We start from the raw sequence: 9,796 nt of genomic DNA, 5'->3' as shown, positions 1-9,796 counted from the left end.
CTAAAAGTGATCTTCATCAACTTTATTGAGGACTTTTTAATCAATAATTCTCATAGAGGATGTAAATCCATATTAGATTTCTAAGGATACGAAAACTTGGATCGAAATCTGATGTTGTGCAGTCCATTTCTATTTAGGTCAACCTTAATGTTTAGGCCTTATGTAGAGCTACAGAGGTCCAATTGAGGTGATTCAAAAACTTAAAATGATCTACTCTTCAAAGGCTAAAAAAATTTCTTGAAAAAAAAAAACAGATGGACTGAAATGTCTTACAAAATAAGCATTTTGAAATATTTCTAAGTAATCCCTTAAATCAATAAACTACCCTAATCTTTAAGTTTGATCGATGTCTGAGTTATTCTCAAGCTGCTCAAGATAACTGCAATATATAAATTAAGATGAATATAAATTATTGATTAGTAAAAATTATTGATGAATATAAATTATTTGAGGATTTTTAATGAGGAATTATTTAGAATTTATGAGTTGTATAAATATTTTTAAAATCTATTGATTCAGTATGCATATTGAAAAAGACAGCGGAAATAATTCAGGAGTTAAAAACTTTACGCTCATTAATTTAATAAAAAAATCTATAAATTCTAAAGTTGTTCTAAATTAATCCTAAAAGTATAGATGAAAACGAACAAATTTATTAATGATTCCATGTTAAATTATCACTATTATATTCCCTAAATTTATTAAGAATTCTATGTTATACAATTTGCTTGGTGTTGATAATCCTGAGAGTAGTGCTAAACCATGTTGAAGCCCAAGTAGGCAAAAATATTTAATTCTACATAGTTGATAGTTGTCAAGAAGGTTTAGCAATCAAGTACAACCATAATTCATAATTATATTCACCACAGCTGCCGTTAAAAAAATAAAATCAAATCTCTAATGAATGGTCACTGATTTATTATCACATTCTTGTATTGTTTATTAATTTTTATTAAATTATTCTTCTCTTCTCTTTTCTGTTTTCTTTATCTAGAGAAATGTTTAATTTCTGCTTCACCAAAAAAAACAGAAGTTTAATTTGGGTATTGGGTACCCTCTTTAACATTCATGTTGAACTGAAGTAATAAGATTTTGATATGAATCGTTGTGAATGATAAAAGATTTTAAATTGTTATTTTTTTTATTTATTTTAGAAATGTTCTCACTTTATAGCACTATTTCTATTTATTTACATTCTGAAGAACTAAATAACCGACAGAAAATATTTAAAACCTTAATTCATATCAGAGATATAAAAATAAGAAAGAAAACAAACATTTTTTTGATAATATTTTATTCAAAAAATATATTTTCAAAAATGATTAATTAATTATATATATATATATATATATATATATATATATATATAATTAAAACATGCCACATATGAAGCATTTGAATTAAAAACTAATTAAACTAGTCGTTTATTCGAGTATTGCACTACCGTCTATTTATTTTTATTATAAATAATATTGTAAAATTAAGTTTATAAAAAATAAATTAAATTTTTAATACATGATAATTACTTATAATATTTTATAAAATAATAAGAATTTAAATATTTTAAATATCTTTTCCAATTTTTTAATATTCTAAGATTTTTTATTGCAATAATATAAAATTATTTTAAAGATTTATATAATCTTTATCTAATTAGGAACTAATTTATTAATTATCATAATATTAAAAAATAATTCAAATATTACTTTTTAGAATTAGAATAATTTTTTTAATTGGGAATATAACTTATTAGTCAATAAATTAATGGAAAAAATCATTAATATTATACATAAACTTAAATCTCATGCATAAAAAATAAATATAAGTTAAAATTAAAATTCTATGTGTCAAAATATAACATTACATGTAAAAAAATTTATATCTCAGAATTTAAAATATCTATATATAAATATTCAAAAAATAATTTATTTTGATAAAATTTAGTTCTATATTAATATATTTAGTCATCACATATTTTATTTTTGGAAAAAAAATAAAAAATATTACTAGATTGAATAGGAAAGTGAAACAAATAACTAAAGTATCTGAAATTGGGTGCAAAAAAGTTAGTACTAACAAAATCACCCCAAAGTAAATTGAATAAGCAAATGTGTAAAAGATAAGAAAATTGGAAATCTAGTAAAAGGGTTCTTGAAGGAGCGGTTCTTGATGCTCTGCTGAATTGGCCAAAGCACGGGGTCTTCATTTTGGTTTTAAGCTAGCATTCGATAGGCAGATATTTGATATTTTTTATTTTTATATATAATAATTATTAATATTTTATTTTTTGGTATCAGTATTTTTATTTTTATTTTAATATAGTTATTAAAAATATAAAATTCTTATTCAATTCATCACATCAACAATATTAATTCACTAGTAGCCTATCCTACTAAACATGAGAAATTCATCTTTAAATTTTTTTTCGAACTATACATATATAGAAATGGGCCTCGTGTGGTTAGTAAGATAAGTCATTAATAAATTGTTATATAAATATGATAAATCAATTAAAAATATTTTATTTTTAATTATATATCAGTGAAAATAAGCTGAACAAATTAAAGCTATCTTAAATTGAAATAGAAATAAAAATGTAAAAATTAAAAAAATTAAAATATAAATACCAATTGAATATAAAATCAAAATATTTGGTACCAACAAAGTAATTTACGATCTTGATGTCATACAGCTGCTTAATGATCATGATTATAGATTACAGCTTGGGATGGTGATTCAAAATGTTTTAGTTGTTTAAGGTATTTTCAGATTTGTTTCTTTCTCTTTTGTTGCTAGATTAGCTATAATATTTTAGCTTATAAATTAGCAAAGTTTGGCTTTTCTTCAAATTTGAACTGTGGAAGAGGTTCGTATTCCCTTCTAAGATTTGGTTTCTTCCAATGTTGGGCATCCTAATTAATATATTTTCTTTCTTCTGAAAAAAGAGAAGAAAAGATAAAATTGTTTTACAATCAAACTTTTAACTTTAATCAAGTTTTAAATTGAATGTAAATTTATTTTCAAACTTAATTTGTCATAAATTTAAATAATATTTTTAATAATCAACTAGCTTATTATATGTTTTTATATATACATATATAATGTGTTGGAAATCACATGAGGATATCATGCTTGAATTTATTGATATCTCTAAATATTTGCCAAAAATAAGAATTGGAAATACTCTTTCTTTGAGCAAACAAACTTGACAAGCCTTTCCTGCTACCCCATTCATAGTCGTTGCCATAGTCTAAACTTACTGAGAATGACATATCTGATAACTCCATTTCTAGTCCAATGCTCTCAAGGAACTCCATATTTTTGGATATACTGCCTGATGATCAAAACCCAGCAATTATAATCCATTACAGAAACAGAAACAGAAAGAAAATGCAAATGAAAGAAAAGAAGCACTTTAAATCATGACTTGCAGGATTGAAAGCCAAGAAGCCAAGGTCTATATCAATATCATTAAAGTTAACAGTCTTATTTGCATGGCCACCCAAGCAATCTTCTTTCTCATATACAACAACTTCAATGCCAGCTTTTGCAAGAACATAACTTGAAACAAGACCACTAACCCCACCACCAATCACTGCTACTCTAAATATTCTCTGTAATAATTAATAATAATAAAATAAATTTTCAGATTTTATTAATTATTAATTTATAGAATTATTAATTATCCGAAGAGATATTTTTCAAAATTTTATTAATTAATAGAATTATTAATTTATTAAAAATAAATATAAGAGGACCGACTCTATCTAAAACTATAAATTATAAAAAAGATAATTCTTTTTTATTTTTTAATCATTAATATCTAAATGAGAATATTTTTTATAAATTGAACTGAACTATAAATTAAGAAAAATAACAAAAAAGTTATATGTCATGGTTTTATATTCTTGCATAATAACTTTTGTCTTTTTTAATGCTTTGTAGCTAAACCTGTTAAATAATTTAATCTGAAACCAATTAAATCGTTTTTCTTTTATGATGCAATCCTGATATAACATAAAAGACTTGCAAGCCTGATATAATATAAAGTTTTATTAAGTTAAATACTTTCAGAAATTTAAATAGGCTAGAAATAAATTAGAAGATTTACATTCTTAATTAGCTAAACTACTAAAGCCCCTCAGAGCTTAATGGAATGCACAAGTTAACCCTTTGGTTTTCAATAATACATCATTACATCCTTTATATCTTAGTTTATTAACTAAAGAAAACCCTTCTGGTAAAATATTTTGCTACTATTATAAGTAAAATTACTAAATTACCCTTGTTTATTTTTCTTAGATTTCTTTTTCTAAAATTCTTCGAAAAGCATTTTTGAGAAGTAAACACATTTATTTCTTAATTACCTTTGTAGTTTGTAATATTACATTTATTCCCCTTCTATTAATTTTCTTGTTAATATTGCTTTACATTAAAGTAAAAAAGATAAAATTACCATTCAGTTAACTAAATTAAACATTAAGAAGTAAATACTATTTTTTTTCTTGAGATTTGCCATATTACTCTAAATAGTCCTCACTTTTTAGTATCATACTAGATTTTCTTTATAGTTTGTTATAGTTTACTAATGGAGAGCATTCTTTCTCACCTTTCTCTGCAATACCAAAATCAATTTACAACAATACCACATACCAAAAAAATACAATATTTCAATTTCATTTGCTTATTAGTAAGAAAACAAATAAAGATAATGGCCTAGGGACAAAGTAATCGTATGATCAAGCACATTGTGGTGGCCAAGGAACATTCATGGCCGTTGATCAAGTAACGTATGAGAATGTCAAGACTAATGAAGAAAAATATAAAGGGACACCTAGCATCTAAAATGCCCAAAAAAACTAGCCACCAAACATATAAACGACAGCAAAAGCAAAGCTAAATATAGAAATTAAAAGAAAAATGTAGTTCGAGCAAATAAAAACTAGAGAGGGCTAGTGAAGGGATAATTTAAGGAGAAGGAGAATAAGAGGGGAAATGGATTAAAAGAGTGCTTTGTGACGAGCTGTGGTCCTGTGTGTCACGTGAGTTTTGTTTTATCTCCAAAACTTTGCCCACGTGCGGCCTAGCTTGCTTGATTTCCCCGAAAGTCAAGTTAGCTAGTCAGCCTACCCTTGATTGCCAAACCCGGCAGAATGATAGCAAATACGCTAGCGGAAGTAATTTCACGAAAGTGGCACAAATAGACGCAAGAGTTGTGGAAGTGTATACTTGTATTGAGTAATTCACACTAAAGCTACTTACAATGAGCACACCTTCTCTCTCTACAAACTCTCTTCCTTCATATATCACACACACCTTGTATTAATTTACATAACTATTCCTACAACTATCTCTACATAGAGCATCTCTCTTTGCTCTATGTAGAGCAACACTCTTTCCCTCTATATGGCTACATTTTGGCACACCTTGTGCCCACACACTCTTCTTTTATTTCTGCCCTTGTTTCCTTTTATGGACTCACTCTCTAGCCCTCTTTCTCTCCCTTCTTCCTCTCTTTTTCACACCCTCTCTTCCCTTTTTCGAAATGGTACAAGGAAGGGGTATTTATAGCATTTTTCCCCATATCCGCCAACATGGCCGTGTTCCAGGCCGTGTTGGAAACACGGTTGGGAACATGGCCGTGCTCAAGGCCGTGTTGGGAACACGGTCTGGGGTAATTAGCCATGTTACCTACTGTGGCCGTGTTTCCCGAAGCTTCTAGGCCTTTCGCATTTGTATTCAACCAACACGGGCGTGTCCTTGGGCGTGTTGGTAAACACGGGCATGGTTGAAATGAACACGGGCGTGTCCTTGGGCATGTTGGTCAACACGGGCAGTGTTGTGACCAACACGGCCGTGTCCGTCCATACGGGCATTCGTTGGGCAGTTTTTTGGCGCATCGGTAGCCTTCCTTGCCTGGTTGCGAGGCGGGCACGTGACATTCTCCCCCACTCAATCTGGCAACGCTCTCGTTGCCTTCTCCTCGTAAGCTCTTGGTTTCCTCCTCGAGTTGCCACAATTCGCGAATCAGCTCCCAACTTGTCTCACTTCCGGGGAGTCCCTTCCTCAAGAAACTCCGTCATGGGAGGTTGTTTGGATTGTGGCGCCTTACGATGGGAGATGATGTAGTCCACCTCTTTGTCCTACTGAGCCCGCACCTTCCAAAGAGCTCTTATAGACTTACCCCGGCTTGGGTCATCGTGATCCTCCTTATAAAGCTTCAACATGCTCGGGATGGATCTTGATGCCTTTGTGGAAGATCTACCTTGCTACTCTACCTTTCCCCTGAGTCTCCAATGAAGTCCGTCGTCTTTGCCATGCCAGTATAACTTGACAAGCACTTTATCCCCGTCCTTGAACTCCATTGGTCTCCTCTTATTGTCTGCCCGCTCCTTCACTTGCTTGAATGCCTTCTCCAAAATAGGCTCGAGCAACGTCGTCTTGCTTCTTCCATTCCTTCGCAAGTTTGAAGGCGGGTAGACTGCGGCTTGTCCAGATCAAGGCAAGAGTACCTGGTGTGTAGGGTTGCCGACCCATAACTATCCTCGAATGGACTCTTGCCCGCAGACTCACTTCTTCGCAAATTGTACAGGAATTGGGCAACATTAAGCAGCTTCGCCCAATCTCCTCACGTAGTGCCTCCACTAACTTCCGAGAGTACACTGATCCTCTCGGTTTGCCCAATCGGTTTGGGTATCGCATGCCTTCGTAGGGTCCGAAAGTGCTAAGACAGGCTCCTCCATAATGGCCTTCTTTTAGCCTCTCATAGGCTTGTTGGCACTTCGTAGCCTACTCCCAAGTTCGACCCTTCCTTCATACACCCGGAGTGGCAATGGAAGAATAGCCCTTGATGAACCTCCCGCTAATGGTTCACCAAACCAAGGAAAAAACTCACCTCGGTCACCTTGGTCGGCAGCTCCCAATTCTTGGATGGCCTTCACCCTTAATCCATCCATCTTTTCCATCGCCAACAATACGCCTTAGGAATACCACTTCCCGTTGAGCAAATGAGCATTTTTTCTCTGACATAGAGCTCTTTACCCCTCAAGGCTTTCAACCCTAGCCTTTGAAGCTCTATGTGCTCCTTGAATTGCCTCCTTAGTTCCCCTAACTTCGGAGGCGCCGTACGATAGGATGCAAAGGCGGGTGGTTTGGCTCCCAATTCTGGCTCGATCTCGTGGTTCACCTCTCGTCGCGGAGGAAACTTCTTCGGCAGCTTAGGCGGTATAACATCTTCGAACTCGTCAAGTATGCCTCGGATAGGGCTTGAAAGTATAGCACCCTAAACAAGAGGACCTCCTTCCATCTTGAGGGTTGCTGGGAAGGTTGGCTCCTTCCTTTTTAATCCTGTTTAGAGAGCTGTAGGGCCGATACCATCTTTTCTTGACTTAACTCCCTCTTTATCGGCACAACACAAGGTCGGCCATTCCCAATTATGCACATGGTGTTGGCGTAAGAAACCAAGAATGCCTTCACCATGTCGAGGAAGTCCATACTAAGATAAAACCGTTGATTAATAAGAGCAATGGTGATATCGACCTTACCTTGCCATTGGCCTATTCAGATGTTAGTCCTCCTCGCCATGCCAATGATAGGTAGCCTCTCTGCATTTTCTCCCTTTAATGAAGCCCTTTTCCTTTTCATAAGGCAACTTCATAAAGTCAGCAACCTCCTTCGCCATGTACCTGTATCTGCTTCGGTATCCACCATGGCTTGAATTCTCCTGCCTCCGATATTCGTCTCCACGTACATCCGACCACGAGACTTTTGCTCCACTTTAGCTTGGATAGCATTGAGGAGTCGAAGGGAAGCAAGTCTTCGTTCTTCTTCTTGCCTCTCTTCCTCGGTGATTACTAATGCTCCAAGCCTCCCACGCTTTGGACACTCATATGCACGATGATGTCCATCGCAGATGAAGCAGGCAAGCTTTCTCGGGGAAGAACTACACCTGTCTTCCTTCTTCCACTTGCCCTTATCCCTGCATGAAGCCTTACCATCCTTGGCGGAAGATTTTCCCTCTATCTCCACCACCTTCGTCACTTCCTTCGTACTTCCATCTTGGTAACAATATTACTTAAGTAGAGAGAGATACAGACTTTACCTTGATGGCGTCGTCCACTATGCTCAAAGTATCAAAATATCCTTCCAACTGTCACAAGAATTCATCGATCTCCCTAGCACTCCTAGCCCCACCGTAGGCCTTTGGTTTAGGAGCATCGACTCTGTGAACCGTCACTCCTTGCGCTCCCCCACTATTTGCCAACGTGGTCTTGCACAAGTTAAGCTCCCTCGAGCTTATCAACCTTCTCCACGTATTGGCCAAGTAACTTGTTAAGAGCCACATTGCAGGCACCTTGCATCTCCCCGCGAAGCTCTACATCGTCCCCCTTGGACTCTAGCTTCTTGATGCAAAGGTCCACTTCTTGTCCCTCATTGTCCCTCGAGCACATTTACGGCACCTTCCATCTCCTCGCGAAGCTCTCCGTCGTCCCCCTTGGACTTTAGCTTCTGGATGCGAAGGTCCACCTTGCATCTTCCCGCGAAGCTCTCTATCGTCCCCCCTGGACTTTGGCTTCTCGATGCGAAGGTCCACTTCTTAGGAGCCTCATAGTCCCTCGATAAACTGTCGGCGAGAATCATTTAAGGCACCTTCCATCTCCTCGCGAAGCTCTCTAACGTCCCCCTTGGACTTTGGCTTCTGGATGCGAAGGTCCATGTCTTCGATCCTAACCCAATCGGACATGGCAGTCTCCCCTTGACTAGCCTTTCCTCCATCACGCCAACCACGTCTCGGGACTTCTCCCTACGGCCCTTTTCCGCTATCCTTTCCTCCTTCCCTTAGAGGAGCGGTAGAAGTGGATTGCTCACCAACTCGGGACTTATCCCTTCAGCCCTTTCCGCTACCCTTTCCTCCTTCCCTTAGAGGAGCGGTAGAAGCAGATTGCTCACCACTTTTGGCCATTACTTCGTGCAAGAATTCTCCCAAAGAACTTACCCGCGCTATACTTCCAACTGTGGCGTGATACCAATTCTGCTCTGTCTCGAACTTGGCTTTGTCTCGAACCTGCTCAGATACCAACTGTCACTTGAGTTTTGTTTTATCTCCAAAACTTTGCCCACGTGCGGCCTAGCTTGCTTGATTTCCCCGAAAGTCAAGTTAGCTAGTCAGCCTACCCTTGATTGCCAAACCCGGCAGAATGATAGCAAATACGCTAGCGGAAGTAATTTCACGAAAGTGGCACAAATAGACGCAAGAGTTGTGGAAGTGTATACTTGTATTGAGTAATTCACACTAAAGCTACTTACAATGAGCACACCTTCTCTCTCTACAAACTCTCTTCCTTCATATATCACACACACCTTGTATTAATTTACATAACTATTCCTACAACTATCTCTACATAGAGCATCTCTCTTTGCTCTATGTAGAGCAACACTCTTTCCCTCTATATGGCTACATTTTGGCACACCTTGTGCCCACACACTCTTCTTTTATTTCTGCCCTTGTTCCCTTTTATGGACTCACTCTCTAGCTCTCTTTCTCTCCCTTCTTCCTCTCTTTTTCACACCCTCTCTTCCCTTTTTCGAAATGGTACAAGGAAGGGGTATTTATAGCATTTTTCCCCCTGTCCGCCAACATGGCCGTGTTCCAGGCTGTGTTGGAAACACGGTTGGGAACATGGCCGTGCTCAAGGCCGTGTTGGGAACACGGTCTGGGGTAATTAGCCGTGTTACCTACTGTGGCCGTGTTTCCCGAAGCTTCTAGGCCTTTCGCATTTGTATTCAACCAACACGG

At 36.1% G+C, this 9,796-nt stretch overlaps 1 protein-coding gene across 1 annotated transcript; it reads right to left on the bottom strand.

Moving 5' to 3' along the window:
• Positions 1-101: 101 nt before the first annotated feature.
• LOC125368600 lies at positions 102-6,965 on the bottom strand. Its single transcript, XM_048371276.1, has 6 exons — positions 6,896-6,965; positions 6,279-6,481; positions 4,610-4,615; positions 3,428-3,614; positions 3,118-3,334; positions 102-379 (listed from the first exon to the last, which is right to left on the bottom strand). The coding sequence occupies exons 1-6, from the start codon at positions 6,963-6,965 to the stop codon at positions 334-336; spliced, it is 729 nt and encodes a 242-aa protein (XP_048227233.1). The 3' UTR covers positions 102-333.
• Between the last annotated feature and the right edge of the window lie 2,831 nt (positions 6,966-9,796).

Source organism: Ricinus communis, chromosome 2 (assembly GCF_019578655.1).
Source record: "Ricinus communis isolate WT05 ecotype wild-type chromosome 2, ASM1957865v1, whole genome shotgun sequence".
NCBI classification, from domain to species: domain Eukaryota; kingdom Viridiplantae; phylum Streptophyta; class Magnoliopsida; order Malpighiales; family Euphorbiaceae; genus Ricinus; species Ricinus communis.
Note: the sequence above shows the minus strand (reverse complement) of the source record. Positions and strands in the feature narration are given on the sequence as shown.

Coding starts and splice junctions, on each gene's coding strand:
- LOC125368600 (XM_048371276.1), bottom strand. CDS start 6,965: ATGGAAAAGATGGATGGATTAAGGGTGAAGGCCATCCAAGAATTGGGA. Junction 6,482..6,895: donor TGCCGACCAAGGTGACCGAG/GTGAGTTTTTTC, acceptor GACAAGCCGCAG/TCTACCCGCCTTCAAACTTG. Junction 3,335..3,427: donor CTTGGCTTTCAATCCTGCAA/GTCATGATTTAA, acceptor TTTGATCATCAG/GCAGTATATCCAAAAATATG.